Source organism: Euprymna scolopes, chromosome 22 (genome assembly GCF_053919585.1).
Source record: "Euprymna scolopes isolate OS-2025 chromosome 22, ASM5391958v1, whole genome shotgun sequence".
Lineage (NCBI taxonomy): Eukaryota > Metazoa > Mollusca > Cephalopoda > Sepiida > Sepiolidae > Euprymna > Euprymna scolopes.
In genome coordinates, this window is record NC_136503.1 from 28,630,947 (window position 1) to 28,655,957 (window position 25,011).

The 25,011-nt window shown below is 34.6% G+C and overlaps 1 protein-coding gene across 3 annotated transcripts in view; it reads right to left on the minus strand.

Annotated features, from left to right (window-relative positions):
* LOC145243928 (translation initiation factor eIF2B subunit delta-like) overlaps nucleotides 1-25,011 on the minus strand; it is a 74,109-nt gene that overhangs the window by 39,916 nt on the left and 9,182 nt on the right. For all 3 annotated transcript variants that reach the window (XM_080107052.1, XM_080107050.1, XM_080107051.1), the window contains exons 2-4: nucleotides 18,138-18,403; nucleotides 15,729-15,893; nucleotides 9,423-9,480 (exon numbers count right to left, since the gene is read on the minus strand). In XM_080107052.1, coding sequence (XP_079963178.1) covers nucleotides 9,423-9,480; nucleotides 15,729-15,893; nucleotides 18,138-18,389 — 475 coding nt within the window. In that variant the 5' untranslated portion in view covers nucleotides 18,390-18,403. The remainder of the gene's footprint in view (nucleotides 1-9,422; nucleotides 9,481-15,728; nucleotides 15,894-18,137; nucleotides 18,404-25,011) is intronic.

The following is a 25,011-nucleotide window of genomic DNA, read 5'->3' on the forward strand; positions in this document are numbered from 1 at the left end:
ATGAATCAGATGATTATTCCTATTTACTTGCCTCCCCATGAGGGCAGAGTTAAACACAAGGTCAGTTTTGATGTCGGGAAAATCCAACTCCCCAAAATAGGGCACTCTGGATAGGAACAAAAAATAAAAACTGTCACTGTCATGAAAGATTTCTCCTCCACTAACCGAGAACAAAAAAAAAAAGAAGTGCAGCATCAGATACTATATTGTGATCTTGGCCCAAAAGCCACTGGCGTTCATTTCTCTGATATCTTTCTAGTTAAAATTCTTTCTAGAAAGACATTGGGTACTTACAGAATGTATCACATGAAGGTTGCCAACATCCCAAAGCAAAGGTGTTTCTGTGAAACAAAGTGGATTTGGACTTGCTACATCCAGGTTGTCGGTCCGTATCATTAACCACTGTCATCTTCTGGTAGTTGAAAGATGTGGGTTAACAAATGAATCGTTTAATTCTGATTAGGTTCCCTGGAGGAAGGAGTCCATTGTTTAAAAGACTTAAAACATTATATGATTGCACAAAAAACACAGTTGACAACCTGATGCATTGTATAAGTCTGATAACAAACTTTTAATTATGAAACATTTAAAAATGAGGAATACAGATATGCAAAATTATAGAAATCATTTTTGTTTCTGAATTTTTGAGATGAGGATGGATTATTTCTATTATTTGGATTCCTAGGACTAGTGTTCTCATCTTGAGTGTTAGACTCATAACGATGTGACTTCTGACCTTCTTCAGCTGTATCTTGTTGAACTTGGGGAATCTGTTGAATTAAGGAATTTGCATTGAATTTCAAATGGAACCCTTTATTCAATCCACAGGGATAACATGCTCTCATACCATCAACCATGATGAGGTATAAGTCCTAAGTAATTCGCAATTGTATTCTGGGTGTTGTGTGCACTGAGGATTGAAACTTTCAACCTCCAGAAGAGTGCAAGTCACAAATAAATTTTCCAAGTACTTTATTCACTAAACCACACGTCCTTGTGCAAGTAAATGTGAAAATAACACTAAAGATGAGAACAAGAATCCAAATATGGACATACATATCTTATATTTTTTAAAAATCGTTTTTGATATTTGCATTAGTGTTAATAAATACTTTTCTTTACCGTTTATTGGACATAACTTTTTGGTACAAATGTCCAAAGAAACAATACAAGTTGGTTACTTTTTACCATGATAAAAATAATACAGAAATATTTTTACCCCACCTACTAAATGTAACACAACTTTGTAGTCAAGATAAAAAAAGCCAGATTCACTAAACTTAAAATCTTTGTTATACGACAGCTATCTGACAAGAAATTTTGTATGATCCCAGAAAAACATCAACATTACCGGGTGTTGCCATGGACACTTGCATGTCCTTAACTATCGCATGATGATGACGATAACTACTACTACTGTGATCTGATCACTTTTGTGATCATACTCCAACACAAGAGGTGATGTAAATAAGTTAAACTATGTGTGATATGGCCGCATAATATAGAAATAGGAACCTCAATGTTGTCTGTCAATAGCTGTTTGGTTGCATCAGTCCCAAATGATCTTCTTGGTCTAATCTACTCTCGTTCAGCTCCAACTATAATCTCTTTTGGGGGAACCTCCGAGCTACCAACTGTTCCAAACTGGTTGGTTGGTTGTTTTTGTTTTACGGCATATAAACCCTTTTCAGCTTATTTAATGCCGAATCTAGTTATTTTGAGGAACGATTTTTAATGGATTATATTTGTTTTTTAAGTCGGATTCTATTTAACCCATAGTTGGGACCCTAACAGGTACTACCACTCCGGGTCAGAGTGGACCTAGAAGCAATGGCAATTAAAGGGTGGCTCCACACTCCCCTTGTTAGTTTGATTTCTTCTTTTCTGCTTGTTCCAAACTGGACGCTGTCTTCAACTGTCACAAGCCAAAGACTGTCCCCAACTGTTTCTAACCATTGTAACTGTCGCAAAACTCATTGTCAATCCTAACAATGATCGTAAACTAACTATTCTGACCTTCTTTGTCTCAAAAGTATATAACATTGTTTTTGCTTAAAACAACATATTTAAAAAAACAAAATCCATCTGCCAACACCAAAATTTCTAGAAGGACTTGCTAATCCATCTAACAGACCCTTTTGAAGTTATTTAATGTTCAAACACAATATCTATTGGAAAATGATTCATTATAAAATGATTCAATGAAAACATTGCTATTCCATTAACAGTTGAAGGAAAATTAGAGATTCATGCCTTCTAAACAGTATTATTATATAATTGAACACAATAGGCTTGTAATAGGATCTGGGTCTGGCATAGATAATTCCATAGTCCATGACGTTATGTATTAGACCAAAAACACCTCCTCCCATCATGCTTATTGAAATCACCAGTTCATTTAAAAGTATTTATTAATAAAGATTTCTCATTTTGGTTCTTACTTAGAATTCAATTTAATTAAAAAAATAATAAATAACTATGGAATGGAAATATGATATTCCAAAAATCCTGTAAATTGAGTTTTATTTTTATAAAGAAATTCATTTTCAAACAATTTAAAGTGATTAATGTGAAATCGGTAGCATTACAAAGTTGATCTTACAAGTTTGAATTATTGTGAACTTAGCTGTCCTTGTTTTTTTTTTTCAAAATGGTGATGCAAGACAGACCCTTGTTGCTTACTCATAAAATTTGATTTTTGTTTTTTTTTAGTTAAAAATAAAACTACTTATCAATTTATGCGAGTTTTGGAATATGACATCGTTTCGTGACGGGTATATACATCATAAAGAGTTTTCTGTATTTTTTTCTTTTTTTAATTAGGTTGAATTCTGAATAAGGACCCGCATTTGTTTGCAACTCTGCACAAACTGAAATGAACGTCAGTCTAATCTGAAACATTACCTTATGTTTATCCATTATCCAAACATGACATTTAAGTTTAGTATAAATTCAATAGATAATTAAAGAGTTATATTTAAATAGGTATCCCAAACCAAAATTTTATTTTTATCATATCTAAAAAAAGTAATGTGGGCATGTAGATTTTTGTAAACCATTTACAAAAATACCAAATTTATTTTGGTAGGTCAATTAGCCATCAAGTTATGATCATTCAAAGTTTGTCGGAAAGTTGAAATTTGCTATCGTGGCCGAGAAGCCAAATTTCATAGTCTATAACTAAAAATGTAAGCTACGAACAAGTGAAAAATCCTTATAAATGTAATGTCATCTTGTAGTAGATGAAAATTAATACAAATTTAGGCAATAAATATTAGATGAAACCAACTTAAACACTAGGCAAAATCCCTCTATCAACGCGAAAACAGTGAAAATACGACATGGAAAGGCAACTTTAACTGTTCATATCAATTTCATTTTAATAGCTAATGTATTGAATCTTCTTAGTATGATTCAAAACACATTAGAGATCAAGATAATTCTTTCTTTTAATTATAAATTGATAAAACCACTCAATTGTGGACAATGTAAAAGCAGTCAAACAGGCAATTTTGTAAAAAGGGCAAAAAAGGTAAAAAAAAATGAGTCAAAAGTATACGTTACTGAAATTACTGTAAAAATGTAACCATTGAAGTTAGAAGCTTGAAACTTTGCAACTTTACTAATTTTGGGGTGAGGAATTCAAAAAAATGGTTGCTTTGTTTCTAATAACAAAACTTTTTGCCACAGAAATACTTTTACTTTGGGAAATTTAAACTCGCCAAAAAAGCACTGACGACAATAATATTTAGAAATTTTTTATACAAAAAAAAAGGCACAAATCATTTTTTTAAAACATTGAAAAACTTTCAACTTAAAAAACAAATAAGAAAGATATTTTAGGTCTTACTAAAATTCCTTTCTTATCGATCTTCTCTCAGAATTCTTTCATAGGCTTCTGCTATGGTAGATATCTCAGGAACCCTCCAAATCCTACCATCACTTGAAACTGGCATTACCTCAAAATCCCATCTGTAGATAAATGCTGACTCTACTTGTGCAATGTCCTCTGATAAAGGCCATCGAAAATAATCTTTTCTACTTTTTGTTTGCATTAAAAATTTTACTACAGTGCTGGATGCAGATATAATATCAATGACTTGGCCAATGTAAAAGTTGGTGTCATAGTAAACAGCTACCCATTGTCCTTGATGTTCATAACTGAAGATATCCTGAGATGGATCTTCATCACAACTGCAGGAGTTATCTGAATGTTCAGCAGATTCACTTAGGGAAGACATTTTTTGTTGCTTTGGTGGAGGTGGAGATGAATCAATTGGATTTCTTTTCAAGTAGTCAGAGAGAGAGCAGCTTCCAGTTGAACTTTATTTCCACTGGTGTTGATTTTGACACCTAAAACAACCTTGAGGTATCTCAATTGGTCTTTGAGTGCTTCCAAACCACTTTCTGAAATTTTTTTTATCCGTTTATCAGACTTCACTGGACCACCATGCTTAATAACAGAGTTAATAATTCTCTCTTTCTCAGCAGCAGCTTGACGTTCTTTTTCCTTCTTTAATCTTTCATTTTGTGCAATTTTTTCTTGGACACAAAGTTTCACAAGGGCTTCTTGTTGTGCATGTTTTTGTCGCAAATGTTTTGCATGTTTTCTGGAGATGCTCAGAATGGATTGCCTCTTTGTTGATGGTATTACTTCCAACCAAGCTGTTGTCCGATTGCGCTTAAGCATATTTGAAGATGATCGATTATGTAGTGATGCATGTCGTTTTGTTTGCATGCTAAAATCTAAATCTCCAAAGGCATGCTCACCTGACAGATTTGTTAAAGGGCAGCTCTTCAAGGCATCTCTCGTCTCCTGATCTACATCTTTTCCAAAAGCACCTCCTTCTAAAAAGTCATGCAACTGGTGCTTAGTGACAATGAGGAACTGAGTATCTTGCGCAAACATTCTAAAACAAGTTTAGGGGCCGTGAGACTAATACAGAGAGACACATTGCCTTCCTCAAAGAATTTCCCATTAAATACACCTTTACAGTCAGATTTTAATAACAACTGGGGATTGTTGATCCAGCATTCTAAACTTAGAGCCATTTTCTTGATATAGTGATGGAAGTCAACATACTGAACAGTGCTGTTAACAAGTTTCCAGAAAGGTTTGGTCAAATTAATGTTCAGCAAACCAACTGCAGCAAGTAGGGAATGTAGTCTCTCATCAGAAATGTCAGCCAAAACACTGTAATTTCATATTGCAAGATGTTGCAAACACAGATAAAAATAATTTTATGTGCTCTTTATGGTGATATATTGCCAGGGCATTTTCAAATAGAGAATTAAACCTATTTGCCCGATAACTTGTGATTTGAGATTGGTACCCTTCTTTGCTGCAGAATGCCAGCCATTCTGTCCTGCAACCACTTTTATTGTTTATGAGTGTATGTACGGGTGACGACAAAAAAAAAATTAATATGCGTTCTGTCACAATTTCTGTTAATGCTGACATAAAAAGTTATTATGTAATTATTTTCAAATTTTAGGAGAAAATAATTTAATATATTTGCTAATATCTTGGAACTGAGTTTTTATATTTAGTCAGTTTTTTTCTACAAAGCGTAAATGTTGACATGTTTTACGAATCCAAAACATTGAAACAAAAAATAATAAATAAATAATGCTTTTTTTTTTTTTTTTTTTTTTTTTTTTACACAGAGATCACCACTTATCAAGGCCCGGAAGCCACTCAGGGATAAGGGTTATTGCAAGTACATTACGTTAGTGAGGAGATTTGATGAAGTGTTTACTTAAGGGGGCGGTTCATTAGGAATTTGTTAACATTAGACTTGAAGACATCCAAGTTGTAGTCCGGAGGGAAGCAGGCAGACGGAACAGAGTTCCACAGGCGTGCAGTTCTAAGAAAGAAGCTTTGTTCATGAAATCCGTGTTTTGATTTAGGCACAGATATAGAGTGGGGGAAATTTTTCACAGTGGATTCAGCTAGACGGGTGTTTTTCGTGAAAGATTGGCGAGGGGGGACCAGGGATTGGAGTTCAGACGAGCACCTGCCATGAAAATAACGATAAAACAAGGATAGGCTTGCAACGTCTCTTCTGTCGGAGAGGGGTTGCAGGGTAGAGAAAAGGGCATCCCCCACTAAACCACGAAGTCTATTTTGTACTCTGTCAAGGCATGATAGGCTGTTTTTGGCAGCTCCTGCCCAGATATGGCAACAGTATTCCATCCTTGGCCGTACTTGGCTTTTATATAGATAGAGAATTGCATCAGTAGTGATATATCTTCTGGAGCGGTAGAAGGATCCCACCATCTTTCCAGCGACCTTGGCAACAGACTTGATGTACGTGTTCCATTTCAGATCAGGAGTAAAAGTCAAACCCAGAAGCTTGTCAAAACACGGGGCCTCACCCAGACGAGAGCCATCCATCACAATTGATGCCAGATGGGGATCAGAGCGTTGATGATGTAAGGATAGGAGTTTGGTTTTGGATGCATTAAAGGTAACTAGCCACATCTTCCCCCACTGAACCACGCGCTCGAGATCAGAGGAGAGAGAATCAGAGAGAACTTTGTCATTTACAGCCTTTGATGTGTTGCCATAGATGGTCGTGTCATCAGCATAGATGTCAACGAATGATTTAAGTATGTGTTTAGGGAGGTCATTGATGTAGATCAGGAAGAGAGTTGGGCCCAGGATTGACCCCTGAGGGACTCCAGCATTCATATTGCAGGCCTCCGATTTTTGACCATCTACCACTACTCTTATGAGCCTATCGGAGAGAAATGATTTAATGATTGAGAAAACATTTCCAGTTATACCGTAGCTGGAAATCTTGTGAAGTAGACCCTTATGCCATACTTTGTCGAAGGCCTTTGATATGTCAAGAGCAATTGCCCTAGAAAGGAAGCCTTTGTCAAGAGATTCACTAATCCTGTGAGATATAACCGTCAGCACATCTGCAGTAGATCTTGCAGAGCGGAAACCATATTGTGTGTCACTAAGAAGGTTATTCCTGCTGAGGTGGTTGACTATTTCTCTATTTAATATGGATTCCAGCAACTTACTCATAACACAGAGAAGACTTATTGGTCTGTACTGAGAGGGAGATGACTTATCACCTGAATTCTTAAATACAGGGCAAACTGATGAGGTCTTCCAGGGGGTCGGAAAGCACTTCTCCTTAAGGCAGCGCTTAAATAGTTTCGTAAGTATGGGAGCAAGTTCTGGTTGAAGCTTTTTTAACACTATAATTGGGATGCCATCAGGACCAGTTGCTTTACTGGAATCTAGGTTTTTTATTAGCTTGGCGACCTCATGCATGGATATTTGTATGTTACCTAGCTTGTTCTGTGTTATAGGAGGAAATATGGGGAGTTGATGGCCTTCGTCGCATAGGGTAGAATTAGTTGCAAAGTTCTTTGCAAATAGTTTGGCCTTGTCTGACGCTGACGAGATGACCTCTGGTCCATTGATAATGGTTGGGATAGAACGCACACTTCTGTTCAGGATCCTATTTGTTATTTGCCAAAACTGGTGGGAACCAAGCCGCTGATCAGCTACTTTGGATTTAACAGACTGGGCATATAGCTCTCTTGCATTTTTTATTACTCTTTTACATTGGTTGCTGGCAGTCCTGAAAGCAGCTTTAGTCTCAGTGCATCTATTACGTTGGTAGCTATGGAAAAAGTGATTTCTGTGCGCGATAGCAGCAGCACATTCTGGGGAGAACCATGGCTGGCTGTTAGGTTTTTGTTGGAATTTTTTAGATGGTATGAATTGGTCTATGCCTACAATTAACCATTCGGTCAGATCTGATACTATAGAGGACACTTCCTTTTTAAACATGGAGGTCAGAGGTAAATCAGATATGAATGTACGGAAGCTATCCCAGTCAGCCATAGAGTATCGGTATACAGTACGGTGGAGGGGTACATCTGGGGGCTTCTTACATTTCGTTTTTATCTTAACTGATACGACGGAGTGGTCGGAGGATCCTAGAGGAGAATGAACGGTACATGAACATAGCTCAGGGGACGTTGAGAGAAAAAGGTCTAATAGGCTTGCGTATTGATTGGGTGTATCGGGCACATGGGTGGGTTCGCGAACAATCTGAGTGAGGTCATAAGCAATGGCAAAATCATGACAAAACCTCCCCTCATCATCTGTCTTATTTGAATGGGTCAGCCATTCCACGTTATGGACGTTGAAGTCACCACAGATGTGGATGTTAGCCGAGGGATGTGAAGACAGACTTATTTTAAGTAATTTATTTTAAATAATTTTTTTTTTTAATTCTCCTTTTTTTTCATAATTAAAAAAACTTATGTTTCTGAACAATAACAAAAACATATACTTTATCGTCATAAGTCACTAGCCGAACGTTTTGTTTATGGAATTTAATTAAAATAATTTAACAATGCTAAAGTTTATCCAACCGAAAAAAATAAAAGTTTCCATCAGTCCCACACAACTAAAAATGTTTTGTACACGGTTTTATTAATTAATTTAATTAAAATAATTTAACAATGGTGAAGTTTATCCAACCGTAACCGAAGGAGAAAGCGATGAAAGAACATATGAAAGTTTGAAAAAAGCTATAGAAAATAAACTGGCATTATTTTTTAAATTGTAAACTTTCATTTTTTTTAATGACGTTCTAAAAATATTAATTAAAAAAATATCTTTCTATAACTTTTAAATAATAAAGAAAAAACAAACTCGCCTAAGAACTTTGATAAGTCCATAGTGGAAACGAGTTGTTTGTTTATGTTTTTCCGTTCAGTCAGTCAGTACGTTGTGCTGCTGTGTGGCTACTGGCTAGCTGACAGTTGATAATTGGTCTCTCTGGCATTAAATTGAAAATCTCTGTAGGTACCCTAACTTTTATTAGTGTGCGCTCCTTGATTTATGGGGCCATAAACATGACACCAACAGATTATTAAAGAGGAGATATTCCTTTACAAAACGATGTCTTTTTCGGAATTCTTACTATAAAATTTCTTTCATGTTTCTTTCACTGAAGTTTTCAAGTTGGATTTTTTTTTAGAAAAACCACTTATAACCTTTTAATAACCTCACTATATTATTAAGTGACCTTTTTTCTTTAAAATGATACCATTTTTATATACCTAGAGACTCACAATATGAAGCGCAACAAATTTGAAAAACATCAACATTTTTTTTGTGTAAAAAATAAAGCGACATTTACCAAAATTAGAGGCATAACTTGAAAAATCCTGAAAAAAAAAACTATTAAAGACACAAGAAAAAGAATTATATATCTATAAAGACAAAAGATTAAATTTTATTTAAATCAAAACCATATCAAAATAACCCAAAAAACAAACGAGATACCGCAAGTTGAAGTTAAGGGAAATTTTACTTTATTTACTAGTTTTCGCACCTAAACTAGGCCAGTTTTAAAATTATGTCAATCTAATAATGGTCTTACCTGCTTCCCCTCCTTGAGCATTTCGTTGTTTTTCTAGTTTTGCAGCTCTTTGGGCTTCCTGAAAGCAGATAAAAAATAAAAGAAATGTTTTCAAAATAACATAAATTGTTAATCTATAAAATTATAAAACTCGATGGATCGTCCGACCACCCTTGCTTACATCTTGTCTATCAAACACATTGTTGCCATGGAAACCAGCTTGTATTTAATAAAATTCACACTCCTTTCCACAGTTTAACAATACAAAGTACCAATAATTTGCTTAACTTGTATAGATGTAGTTTCAATCATAAAGTTAGGTTTTGGTTTCGATTCTAGCTGATGGCACTCAAATCATATTTTTTTTCACTTTTGAAATCATAACTATATGTTAGGTACAATATAATATGATTGACTGTTTTGTTAAGTTTTACAGCATGAAAACCCTTGGAGTTATTTTATGCTGATTATCTATGAGTTTAGGGCACCTTTACTCCCTGCTCTAACTGACGTATGAGTAGTATGTTTCATTTTTTCTTTTTTTTTTTTTTTTAAAAAGATTTTGATAAAGGTTAATTTTTTTAAGATATGAAAGTATGATGTGGGGTTGATTTTCTTGAATAGATCCTTGATGTTTTTCTTCTTTATATAAACTATTTCTCATTGTTTTAAAGTCAGTGCACTCAGGTAGAATGTGTTTAATTGTGAGTGGAGTTTGACATGGTATTGACAAATGGGTTGATTCTCTTTTTTTCAAAAGATATGAATAGGTTAAATATAATATGAAATAATTGACTATAATAATAAATATTAAATCTGCATAAATTAAAATATCATACTTAAGCATATTTTATGACTGGGTAATGCCAGGTGCCCCTGCTAGTTTAATGATAAAGGTTTCCATGCAGGATTGTATTGCACAATGACATTTCAACAGGTACGGCTGCGTCACCCATCATCAGTCATACAAAATGATCCAAAGTGAAGAAAGCACTCTTTATCTGTGCCTAAACCTAAACGTAGATTCCATGAATAAAGCTTTTTTCTTACAACTGCATGCCTGTGGAGTTCTGTTCCGTTTTCCTGCTTTCCAGCTGACTGCAGTGTGGTCGTCTTCAAGTCCAACGCGAACAAGTTCTTGATGATGCAATTCTCTACCTATATAAATAAGAGCCAGATACATCCAAGGATGGGGTATTGTTGCCACATCTGGGCAGGAGCTGCTAGAAAGACTTTATCCTGCCTTGACAGAGTTCAAAATAGACTTCGTACCCTAGTAGGGGATGCCCTTTTCTCTTCCCTGCAACTCTTTCTCACAGAAGAGACGTTGCAAGCCGGTCTTTGCTTTATTGTTATTTTCATGGCAAGTGCTCATCTGAGCTCCAATCTATGGTCTTTCCACCCTCACCAAACATTCACGAGAAACACTCGTCTAGCCAAGAACACTATCATAAATTTCCCCCATTCTTTATCCGTACCTAAACTTAGATTCCATCAGCAAAGCTTCTTTCTTAGAACTGCACGCCTGTGGAGCTCTGTTCCATTTTCCTGATTTCCAACTGACTCCAATATGGTCATCTTCAAGTCCAACGTGAACAAATTCTTAAGTAATCCAATTTACCAAATTTCCACTACTGATGATTACTACAATATTTCCCCATTGACTACTGTACAGTCATTAATCCTTATCCTCAAGTGGCCTCTGCGCCTTGATAAGTGGTAAAAAAAAAAAAAAAAAAAAGAAAGCATTTCTCATGTCAATGGCCCCAAGCCACATGGTAGGCTACCTAAGACACAAAGGAGATCAATTAAAGATGACCTAGTGGGTTAGCACATATGGATAGCATATGTGACGGTGGCTCAGCGGTCAATGACACAGACTGAAGAACTAGGTGTGCCAAGTTTAAATCAACTGGATTTAAACCTGTGCACACCTAGGTTTTCAGTCTCTGTCATTAACCACAGAAACACTTTCACTTTAGGACATAGGCAACCTTTATGTGACCCCCCCCCCCTCCTGTAAGTAATCAACATCCTTCTAGAAAAAATTCTCAACAGAAAGATATAGGGGAAACGCTTGCCAACAAAATCATGAATGATGCTCAACAAACAGACAGCAGCAAAATGGCAACAGACAAGAGAAGTTGAAAGTCATTCACAAAGTGTATAACTGCAGTATGAGACACAAACTATCATCAGTTTAACATCTATTTTACATGTTGGCATGTGTTGGACAGCTTTTAGAAATCAACTTCCAAGCAAACCTATCTCTGACCAAATCTTTATTCTCACGCCATTCTTATCACTTTCTCCTATGTTTTTCTTGGCTTTTCTCTGCCAATCGACTCCGCTAACTCAATTGAAATACATTTACACATGCATGAACCCTGATCCATACTTTCAATGTAACCAAACTAATAAAGACAGGGCGTGGGTGGAGGTAAATAAAATTAACGCTTGACAAAATAATTTAATGTTTGTCTATTTCAAATAACTTTCTTTTTTTTTTTTCTTATAATTTTGCTGTAGCTGATGATAAGTCATCCTACTAAATGCTAGACATTCATCCCCTACCTCATACGTTCCAACGAAGAGATCTTTTTAAGATTAAAATCATCCCTTTAAGTGCAATTGTCTGTATCTCCCTTGCACTTGGTTCACCAGGTATATCTGCGAGGTAGTTTTTGAAATTCTTTTTCAGCAGTCATGGTTGTCCCTAATTACTGTAATGATGGAGATCTTCCTAAAATTCCAGTTTCTTTTTTATGCCACACATAAGGCCTTGGTATATTGTTATCTTTGTTCTCTCAGCTTTGTTTAGCCCAGCATCATTGGGGACACTAATTCTACAAGGGTGGCTTCTTGTTCCATATCATTATGTCAGGTTTAATAGCACCATTTTCTAGGTACATAGCTGTAGAAATTGCACAGTCATAGTGCATGCCGCACAAATTATTTCTAACTACTCTTTCCAAGACTGGCTACGAGTGTAAAATAAAATATCGACCTTTCATTTCTTCTTTCTTATCGAGAGTTCCTGATTGCATTGTGCCAGATTTGATTCTAGTCAAATATTGTAGACATTCAAAACGTAGTGGAATGGAGTAACCATGTTATGTACAGGGCGAACGATAAAATTGTTGCCATAGAAAAGATGACATGGTTCCATTTCTCTTTGATGAAAACCGTTTTTTTTTCTGTTTTTTTTTGTTGCAAACCATCTACTAGTTGGCCAGTTGTATACAAATCTCAAGAGCAATAAGAAACTTCTATCATTTCTGAAAGTGATACAATGTCAATGAGCAAGATCGGAGATGCACAGCTGTACAACTCATGCTCTCTACCAATCCAAGTTATGACAACAGGACCATTGCTGGCACCCTCAAAATGCATCGCTGGACTGCCACGAATAACAGGGATGTGCTTAGAGTGATGAAAAAAGTTTCCAGCCATGGGTATGGGCTTTTTGTGTGGTTTCAAGTGAGGGCCACATCATGCCACCTCACATCTTCAAAGTCGCCTTGAAAGTCAACACCAAAGTGTACCTGAATGTGCTAAAGAGTATGGTGATCCCCTGGTGCAATCAAGTTGCTGCTGGCAGACCCTGGATATGGCAACAGGACTCTGCGCCAACCCACAAGTCCAAAGAGACCCAGGCTTGGCTTCAGAAGGAGTGCTACAACTTTGTACCTTTCTCTCACAGGCCCCCTCCTCCTTCCTCGACCATAACCCGCTGGACTACTTCATTTAGTCATACACCAAGGACATCACCAACATGACCTCCCACAACATCAAAGCCATCCTGATCACTGAGTATTTACCAAGCTCTCACTGGCGCTTGTGGAAAAGGCATGCTCCCAGTTCCAGACTCGCATCAAGGTGGTAATTGAGGCAGAAAGCAGCTACATCGAATAGGTGTCAGTTCTTCTACACAATCAAGTTATCTGAATTGATTTTTTCAATAAAAGTTTTAAAATAAAGCTGCAATATTGTTTTCGTTAGGGCGACAATTTTATCGTTCCACTCTGTATTCAAGATTTCAACTTTTAATTATATAAATTAAACTGATTTGCATATACATTGAAAGCATGCAACAACATTTATCTGTATGAAACTTCCCTTCATCAATAGTTTAAATGCTATTACCACGTATTAATGACATAGCAAATTTGTCCAACAACAAGTTTTAGTAGCCCCCTGCTTCAAAGTGGCACTGTGCCTTGTTTGGGGTGAAAAAAAAAAAAAAAAAAAAGAAAAGAAAACACAGTGCAAATGAGAATGAAGGGCGAAAGAGATGAGAGTGGGGGGAGGGAAAAGGGGAATAGTGGGAAGGAGATGTATTAAACATAAAATAAATATATATATATATATATATATATATATATATATATATATATATATACATACACACACATGCACACACACATGGTGGTTGGTAGAAAAGCAGGAAATTTCAGGTTGTAAATTTTATTTTGTTTAAATCTTATTGTATCTAACAAAAGTTTTGTTGCCCAACGCTTTTTTTGTGATCGACACAAAGTGCGTCATTAATCAAGGTCAACAGCTCGCATTTGACCAAGTTAGTCACCTGTTATGGCATCCAACACCCATCAAGTTTAAACTTTACGTCAGATATTCGTATGTATTTGATGGAGATATATCCGGCTAGAGAATACCCTACATACACCCTCTAAGTAAACCGTCAGGTTAGTCCAGGACTGCTTATTGAATATTAAACAACAAAGTGAAAACTTATGTCTTACCGACATGAAACTAATGCGATTTGGACTTAAGGGATTATATCTTCATGGAATAAAGTGGCAAGATATCTGTTCACATTACATTTAAATTTCTGCAAGTTAGTACAATTAGGGAAGCAAGAGACCAGGAGAGAATTCCAAAGTGTAGCAGTTTGAGGTACGAAACTATTACAGTAGAAGGCTTTCCGAATTCTAGGGCACTTTACAGTAGAAGGGTGGAATTTTGCTCTTTGTCAGATTCGTTGGAGGTATTTTACATCGAGAGGGAGATACTCTTGTCAGAGCACATTCCATTAAAGTACTTGTAAAACAGGTACATGTAAAATTGTAGCCATAGGACAACGATTGGAGCTTGATTGATAATTCAGGACCTATTAGGTGAGAGATTCTTATTTAGACCCTATTTAAGAGGGAGAGATTAGTGGCAGATGCATCAGTCCAGATGTAGCAACAATACTTCATGCATGGGCGAATTTAAGCTTTGTAGAGATGCAAGATACTATCACATGTGAGTAATTTTCTAGCATGGTAGAGAGAGCCTACCTCCTTTGCAGCAACTTTAGCATTATCTACAATTTATTTGTTTCAATTCATGTTGCCTATGAATGTTAAACTGAGGAATTTGAATGAAGAGCTTTAAGGTAGCAATTCATATGGCAATCAGTGCTTGAGAAGATTTCTTGTTATTGTTAAAAGAAATCAGCTTAGCAGCATTGAATGTTGCTATCTAGTCACATCTTCATTCCCATGGTTTGTACAGATTTTCAATGTCCATTTTCAAGGACTTTTTCAAAGTTTTTTAAGGCCTTTTCCAGGGAAAATTTAAGTTTTCCAAACCAAATTTCATATATAAACAATGATATAATAAACTGAAAAACTTAATTGCCAAAAAAAAAAGAAAAAAAAAAGTAAAGTCATTTTCATTTATATACAAACCAATATGTCTGTAGATAATCATATTTGCATTCCCTAACCCATTTATATTTGGCCAACTAAGCTTAATTAAATGTTATTTTCTCCATTGTAGATTGGTTAATGTTGTGTTTTTTTTACTTTTCAATTTTGAATTTCCGGTATTGTGGATACAAGGGTTAGGTGTTTTTATCACAAAACTACCCAATGTTATTATATAAAAAAGATGAGATAGTTCCGTGATAAAGGGACGTAACTCTTGTATCCACAGTAACATGATGTAATTTCATAACAATGTATTTCAATTTTATTTTCAATATTTAAAAAATAGTTTCATGATATTTTCATTAATACTTAAAAAAATAATTTATTAGTATTTATTTCGATTTTATTTTTAATATTTCAACACAAATTTTTACTGCACATAAAAAATACAATTTCAAAGGCTTTTCCATATTTTCACAAATTTTTACTGCACATAAAAAATACAATTTCAAAGACATTTTCCATATTTTCAAGGATTTTTCAAGGTAATAATAGAAATAAGGCCTTTTCAAGACAAAAGTCAAAATTCAAAGACTTTTCAAGGTCATTCTCTAAGATTTCAGTTGTTGCCTTGGATATGTATAATCTCTAATGTGTTTTGTTCACTCACCTGTTTCTTCCGTCTTTCTGCTGCCAACTCTTTTTTACTCTTTGGTGGATCAGTTTGTTGACTGCCTTCTTTTTCATTAGATTTCGGATTCCTTTGTTCCTGTTTCTGTTTGGGTTTCTGGATTTTATCTTCGTTTGGGTCTGCTGATGGGTTCACGCTCAATGACTTCACAGCAAAATTTTTTTAAATAAATTTAAAAAAAAAAAGAGCAAATTTTATTAAATTGAAAATGTTATGTACGCAATCTTTCTCTTATATCTATGCAGTATGTTTCTGTTTGTCTGGATTGCAATTAAAAAATAAAACCCTTTATTAAAATCAGACAATTTTTCTCAAGCAAAAATTTACAAAAAAATCCAATGATTCTAGTCAGCTAACCTTGATAAGTGGTGACCCCTAAGTAAAAAAAAAAAAATTGCTAAAAGGCAGAAAATTCACATCCCTGACTGTCATTGCTCCTTTCCAAACAAATAATTGTACAACCTTTCTTGAAATAAAGAAATTTGGTTCCAAGCAAAAAAGATAGTCGCATAGTCTCAGACAAAGATTTAATTCAGTTATGATCAGTAGAAACACAGTTGTCTTTCTTGTTTTTACACAAAAAAAGATAGTGGTGTAGAATTCATCAAGATTTAGTCATTTTATAAAAATGTTTTGGCGTCAAATTGGTTTCTTCTTATAACACATGGTTAGGAATTGTCCAAACTTTTGGCAGCATACGTTTACGATAAACCAAAAATATTGCAACATATTCTATAATGAGTAAATAAAAAAAACAGTTCCAATGAACATTCAGAAAAAACTTGGTTTACAAATTATGGGCCATTGATAAAAATTCTTTATTTTAAACATTTAAAATGCAGAATGTTCACATTTATTTCTATTTACCGCTGCAAAAAAGGTAGGTTCTCTCTACCGTGCTAAAAAGCTACTAACGCCCGAAAGTGTCCTGTACCTCTATAAGGCCACCATTCGCCCATGTATGGAGTATTGTTGTCATATTTGGGCTAGTGTATCTGCGACTAGTCTCTCGCTCCTGGACAAAGTTCAAAAGAGAGTCGCCAACCTGATAGGTCCTGAATTGTCATCTAAGCCCTCTGTCCCATCGACAAAATGTAGCATCCCTCGGCCTGTTCTACAAGTATTTTAATGGTGAATGCTCTAACGAACTGCAAGCACTTGTACCCCCTCGACGTAAATACCCCCAATAAACCTGACAAGCAGCAAAATCCCACCCCTTCACAGTTGAGATTCCTAGATGTAAGAGAGCCTTCTACTCCGATAGTTTCTTCCCCAGAACCACTGGACTTTGGAATTCCCTTCAGAGTTCCTGCTTCTCCAACTGTACTGACATGCAGAAGTTCAAGTGTAATGTGAACCGACATCTTGCTGCCCAACTCCCCACATAGTATCCCTGTAGCTTATGTCCCTGATAGTAGCCCCCTACATCAAAGTGGCAATGTGCCTTGTTTGAGGTCAAATTGTAATAAAAAAAAAAATGCATGGGATAGATTAAAACTATCGCTGTGACAGGTACACAGGTAAAATAAGACTGGTTCTGGTGTTACCACGTACACCATCATGAGAAAATGCAGATGCACACATTTATTCCTATGTATGGGATAGATTAACAAAGAAGACAAAGAAAGGTTTTTCTGAGTGCAAAGTCATTCTTGAAATAGCAAAATATAGTTCAAGTGATGTTGGGACAATTAATTGGAATCAGGAATAAGAAAAATCAGAACGTTTTGGGGTATTGAAATCAAAAAATTTGTACCTATTTTTCCAATGCCAAAAAACGATTCTTTTAATTGTTTTTTTTATTTGATTTTGTTTAAAATATCTTCTACTGCTGGTAGTAATGATAAAATAATAAATATTTATTGATTTTAAACAACCGGTAAAACTAAAATCTATAGATGACCACCCACGCCCATTATGTTTGCGAAAATATCTGCGCATTTAACGTGTTTTTATGGTCATCTGAAGAAAATAAAATCTCTATAGTTAAATATTTAAAGATTTATAAAGAATCAGAATCGTTAATTGTATTAGAATCAGAAATTTAATACGGAATCAGGAAAAATATTGGAAAAAGAAAAACATGGCAACATAAATCCAGTTAGAGAAGCTTTCCGAGAATTAATCCAATCACCATCAGCAGAAATGTAGTGGTCTTCTCATTTTGACACAAAAAGATAAATTCAGTCGTTTTATAAGATTGTTCTAGCATTTGATTGGTTTGTTTCTTATCACAGATAGTTATAAATAGAATCGTCCAAATTTATGGGAGCAAACCATTCATTTGGCTAAAAATTTTGCAACAACCTTAAATTAAAAAAAAAAAAAATTTTCATATATGACAATACAAGGTAAAGAAATGTAAAATTGAGCAAATAAAATACTTACTTCAACATTTGATTTATCTTGCAAAACGTGTGCGTCTTGCCTGGTATGAGAGTGGTCATCATTCTTATCACCGATGACAACCGTTTCTTTCTGTTCTTGGGGAAGATTAGCATTGGGAGAAGAAGCCGAAATGTCATCAAAGGTTTTAGACTTTTTACTAGTCTTCCGACGTTCTTTCTTTTTGCCGCTACCAACACTGCCACCATGGCCACCCGTTTTCGGTGGAGACTGAGGACTGTCAATGTTATCCATCACAAATTGATAATCTAAAAGCAAAATATTCAAAATCAAAAAAAAAATCCATATAAGTATATTTATATATAGATACTGTCTTTTATAAAACAAAAGAAAAAGTGAAACATATTCCTAATTTGTAATGTGTGTTTGACATCAGATGGCTATTGTCAGAGTTGGTAGTAACTAGAGTCAAGTTTTAAATCGCAGGTTTAATGCACTCAATACATTTAGCCACACCGAGGAGGAGTCTGTGGATAACTAATATGTATATATATATATATTATTTAATGTACCTGCATAAAATTTTATGTATTTATTTTCAGTATTTACTTTAACAGTGCTCAATATGTAGATAGAGCTAGGCAGTAAGCTTTGAAAATATAAATGGCAACTAAGACAGAATTTTTCGTGTTTCATCCCTGTGAGGATTTGTCAGGCTATTACAAAAATGAAACGTGTAGCTTAACTTTTTTTTTTTTTTTTACATAGACATCATTTATTAAGGCCTTGAGGCCACCCGAGGATAAGAGTTAAAGAGTGTACAGTAGTAAAATTAGACAATATAGTAATCGTTAGTAATGAAAATTCAGTAAATTTGTTAACGGTTCATCAAGAACTTGTTTATATTGGACTTGAAGACAACCATATTATAGTCAGCTGGAAAGCAGGAAAACGGAAGACAGTTCCAGAGGCGTGCAGTTCTAAGAAAGAAACTTTGTTCATGGAATCTACGCTTAGGTTTATCACAGATAAAGAGTGGGGGGAATTATTGGTAATGTTTTCAGCTAGACGAGTGTTTTTTGTGAAAGTTTGGCAAGGGGGGACCATAGATTGGAGCTCAGTCGAGCATTTGCCATGAAAATAATGATAAAGCAGAGAAAACTTGCAACATCTCTTTTGTGAGAAAGAGATTGCAGGAAAGAGAAAAGGACATCCCCTACAAGGCTACGAAGTCTATTTTGAACTCTATCAAGGCAGAATAAGTCCTTTAGCAGCTCCTGCCCAGATGTGGCAACAGTACTCCATCATTCGACGTACCTGGCTCTTATATAGATAGAGAATTACATCAGCAGTGAGATATCTGCTGGATCGATAGAAGGATTCCACCATTTTTCCAGCGGCCTTGGCAACGGATTTAATGTATGTGTTCCATTTCAGATCAAGAGTAAAGGTCAAGCCCAAAAGCTTGTCAAAACATGAGGCCTCCCCAAGACGAGAGCCATTCATTTCAATTGATGCCAGATGGAGATCAGAAAATTGATGATGTAAAGATAAAAGCTTGGTTTTAGATGCATTAAAAGTAACCAGCCACTTCTTTCTCCATTGTACCACATGCTCAAAATCATAGGAGAGAGAATTAGAGAGAACTTGGCCATATATATTTTCAAAACTTACTACTATGTATATATACTAGCCGGCCGCCCGGCATTGCCCAGTTGTAAAATAAGCTTAAATATATTTTGATTAATGTAGATTTCATATTTATAATATTATATTGGACCTAATATATAGTAACGATTTAAAAAGTTTTTTAAAAAATGATTTGTGTGCCACCACCGAGCTTACGATTTACTTTTTCCTTTGACGTTAATGCCTGAGCTATGAAGACATGTTTGCTGCAAGGCTAAAAATTAAAACATGAACCAATAATTATTACGTTATGCATGCATATTCGTAATGCCATCATTTGATCATCACCTGGCAAATTCCATTTTTTTAATTTTCACCAGCTAAAACACAAATATAAAGTTTTGCAGGAGTTCGAATACTCTATATATTAAGTTTCATGTCTGTAGACCAAAAACTGACAGAGGAGTTTGGTAGGCAAAATTTTTTAAACAAATATATATATATATATATATATATATATATATATGTATATATATATATATACGTACATAAATTTATACAGAAAGAGGTTTGTGTTTACTATAAACTCTACGTAAATATTAATATGACATACATATAAATCATGTAGAATATCTACATGAATATAATTACATGTAATTACATTGTATTTTCTTTTTAATAGAAAAAAAGTTTTTAATATGAATATCAATACACAATTTACAGGAGTACAGATATATATATTAGTTAACCCCCCCCACACACCTTCTACATTAGTGCTCAATGACTTCTGTAATAAAAGGCACATGCAGAAATCTGTTATGAAACAAATTTCACTTTTGATCGCTTTCTTTAATTTTAATAGTTAATCCTGTTCAATATTTGATATTTTGGGTTAGATTTAAAGGAAGTTGGAGGATTTACCCAAACACTGGTATGTACTCTCACTTGCTCCATTGACACCAACACTAATTCACATCGATCAATCTTCTGAATTCAGTTTAAACTGTTTCTAATAAGTCTAACCTCTTTAATTCCACTTACTCTTAGCTGCGGTAGTAAAGTCTGAAGACTGCATCAAAGAAACAAGATGGCCGCTTGATTTCAAGTTTTATGTAAAAACAAAAACCGAGTGAAACTGAAACAGAGTACGAAATCAGCACAAGCATCAAAAAACTGATTTCTTTTGAAAGTTTATTTGAGGTAAAATCTCTATCAGGGAAGGTTGTTTTCGGCAACAGAGAAAGAGCATAAATGTTGAGAAGGAATTCTGACAAAGAAAGAAAAATTTTGACTCAGTTCAGAAGGATTTCTTCATCACTGACCAAAGATAGAACAGTTGAAGTGTATTGTCAGAACAGATTGACTCACTTCAAAGTAAAGCAGTAGAAGTAAACATCAACCCTGCCCTGGCCGAGCTACTCTTCTGCGAAAAGAGACACAAATCCTGCAAAAACTTTTTGTTTGCTTATTCCATCTCATGAATCGAGAGGCCAACCAACATCATCTGGTCTGGATTACAACCCAATAACAACAATAACACTATCTACCTCGCTATAATCCTGGATTGCACCTTCTCATTCAGGTAACATAAAAAGGAGAAGCTTCTTCAGCAATGTTGAGCTCTTAACAACATCTGTGGATCAGGGAGTTAGAGTATGTAGTAATACACACGGACGAAAAAACGCTTTGGATAATCACAGATTTCAAGGTAGTTCTACTAAAATAGCCATATTTTTTAAACCAAAGAACTTCAAGTCTTCAAATTACTACTGTTTTGTTCGGAAATGAATATACTTTCAAATGAATTAATAAATATGAATGTACATTATATATTTTAAGAGTTTTGAGCAAATAAAGTGATACAAATGTGAACGTCATAAAATGGCGTTTTCGGTAAGGTTTTGTAATGACCCCCCCTGTTTTCTAAAGGTTCGTACCGTGATTGTATGAAGAATTTCGTCATGAAATTTGGGAACCAATTAGAAGAGGTGTTAATCTTAATACTGTCAAGTGTCCGAAATATTTTTGACCATTTCTTTTTTTGTCGTGTTAAAAATAAGACTTTAATATGACGAGTATTGAACATTTTGAAAAAAAAATTCTTCGGACACCCAGTAGTAAGTAAATCAATCTTTTTACTATCTTTATCAATTAAAAGTATTATTTTATGTTGAGTAGGACCGCGGTAATTGATAATTTAAAAGGACCTACCCGAAAAAAAAATTGTTTCTATTTCTCGAATTTGGTCAAATGAAGTTAGCATTACTAGAAGCAGCAGCAGCTCCAGCCTGTAGAATCAGCCATAGCACAGTGTAAACAACACGCGTTCTTTAATTTTTATTCAAGAACGAATTAAGAAAAACATGAAAATATGAATATAAATGTTCTTATATGTTTAATTAGAGCTATTTTGTTATCAGAATAACATTAGTTTAGAACTATTCGGTTTTCAGAATGTATAATAACAACAATCCCAACCAATTCGGCATTATGAATCTGTTGCAATTTCTCACATTTCTCGTCAAATTTAAAAACATGGTTAAAAAAACAAAATAAACTTTTGTAGATATATAGCTTGCATGCACTTTTATTCTTTAAATTAGTTTTGAACAGCGAATTAAAACAATGTTTTACTGCGAACAGCCACAAATGTTTTTTTTTCAAAATCAAAATAACTATCAAAATCTCGTTTATACATAGATTCGAAAAAGTTGTCAAAAAACAAATATATAACAAATAAATGTTATCAAAGGCAAGATAAGTTACTTTTCTACCTAACTGGATAATTTTCTAGTGTTTTTATTTAATGTAACATGTTTATTTAGCTCGAAAAATGTACAGTGTTTACCGATGTATTGGAAAATTAAAAATGGCGCCCGGCCCGACTCTCTTTGACACGGTAAGTTTGAGAAAAGGAGTTAAAAATAAAAAAAACTATACAAAATACTGTTAAAAACTCACCGAATATATGTCAGCCTATGTCACGGCAACATATATTGAGTGAGTTTCTAGCAGTATTTTGTCTACTTTTTTATTTTTAACTCTGTTCCCCAAACTTACTGTTTCAAAAGAGTCGGCCGCCATTTTAAATTTTCCAAAACATCGGTAAACACTGTTTTCAAGCTGAATAAACATTAAATAAAAACACTAAAAAATTATCCAGTTAGGTAGAAAAGTAACTTGCTTTTGATAACATTTATTTGTTATATATTTGTTTTTTTGACAACTTTTTCGAATCTATGTGTATAGTAATACAAACCCTCAAAATCTATATCAATATTCTTGAAATTTTAAAAGCAGTTAGAAAACACATCAAACTACAATTAGGAAGCTTTTTATTTCGTTTTTTTTTTTTCTACTTATTAAGCGAAAGATATTTTTACAACCTGCTCCAGCGTAGTATAAACGGCCTATGGAATTAACACCTTCAACCTCGAAAATAGAAATCAACAAATTTTTGAACGCTCTCTTTGAAAAAAAGCTCTCTTAACTTCACCTCTAATCCAAATTATGTGTGGCAAGTCTCCTCCTAACAATAACACTAAGTTCGAGTGGCAAGCCCCCCCCCCCAACAAAATACCTCTGTAAGCCACATTCAAGCATCTAAAACAAACAAACAAAAAAATAGATCCTTCCTTAAAGAAAAATACACATAAAAATAAATTGGTTAACTGTCCTAAAATGCTAGAATGGCCAGGAAATGGTGAATTTTACATTAAATTTTTGTGAAACTAACCGCTCCCCCCTCTAATATTGTTTTTGTTAGCTTTGTCTCTGTCAAGTTTTCAGTATGTTCACACATAATTTTTCTTAGCCCTACAATTAATTCAAAGTCCAAATTGCAACCATAGTCTCATTGTATAGAAACCCTCTTAAAACTACACATAATCATCTTAAAAAAAAAAAAAAAAAAAAAAGCATGCATATTTTCCCGTAGAAAAAAAAAACAGTTAACTGCCCTAAAATACTAGAATGACCTGTAATAGGAAATTATTTTACATTTCAATTCTAAAATAATTTGTTTATCTTTCATTAAAGTTTTTCATGGCATTTTATACATAATTTCCTAAAAAGGTAGAATCACATTTTGGAGGGGTGGTCAGAAGGAGTTGAGTGGGGTTAAACAGAAGGTGTTAATCTACAATAATACCAAAGAAATATTGCAATATATTCATTTTTAAATGGTCTTATGTTTAGATTTAAGTTTTTTGTACATAAAGCACATTACAATTCAACTTTGAGTTCTCCAACTTCTTTTCTGTTTATGGATACATGCCATTTTTAAGGAATTGCTGCATATTTATGCACATTTACTGCAGATTATTTGGAAACCATAAACTTTGAGAGATTTTCAGTTGCATATTCTGATTCCTTGTACAAAAATACACTTATATGGTAAATTTCATTTCTTAGTCTTGTGTTTTAACAAAGATATGACATTTTTACTGAAAAAGTAGTGTAAAAAATGTGACGAAACGCATATGGTCTTAAAGAGGGAAAAATATCCAAACGTGTGAGGCACAAAAATAGCCATAACTTCCTTAATTTTAATCAGATTTTAAAAATTTAAAATGATTCTTTCTTAGCTCATCAAGCTCTTTCTATGCATACCAATATTGAAATATTTCAAGCTATTTCAATTTTTTCATGTGCATTGCTAGAGTATGCGCCCTCCCCCAATTTCCTACTCACATGCCCAGTATGCCCTCTATTTAAAAATTCAGGTGATAGGCCATCTCCCTCTCAGTACAGACTAATAAATTTCCTGCGTGTCATGAGTAAGTTGCTGGAATCTGTGTTAAATAGAGAAGTAATCAACCACCTCAGCAAAAATAACCTCCTCAGTGACATGCAATATGGCTTCCGCAGATGTGCTAACAATTATATCTCATAGGATTAGTGAATCTCGCGACAGAGGCTTCCTTTCTAGGGCAATTGCTCTTGACATATCTTCAAGTCCAAGTCATATTGTAATCAGCTGGAAAGTAGGCCAGCGAAACAGTTCCACAGGTAGGCAGTTCTAGAAAAGAAGCTTTGTTTATGGAATTTGAGTTTTGATTTAGGCACAGATAGAGATTAACGGAAATTGTGGACAGTGGTTGTAGCAAGATGAGTAATTTTTGTGAAGGTTTGGCAGGATGGGACCATAAATACAAGCTCAGACAAGCAATTATTATGAAAATAATGATAAAATATGAACATGCTCGCAACGTCTCTTCTGTGGGATAGAGGTTGCAGGGAAGAGAAAAGAGTATCTCCTACTAAGATTTGAGACTCGTTTTGAACT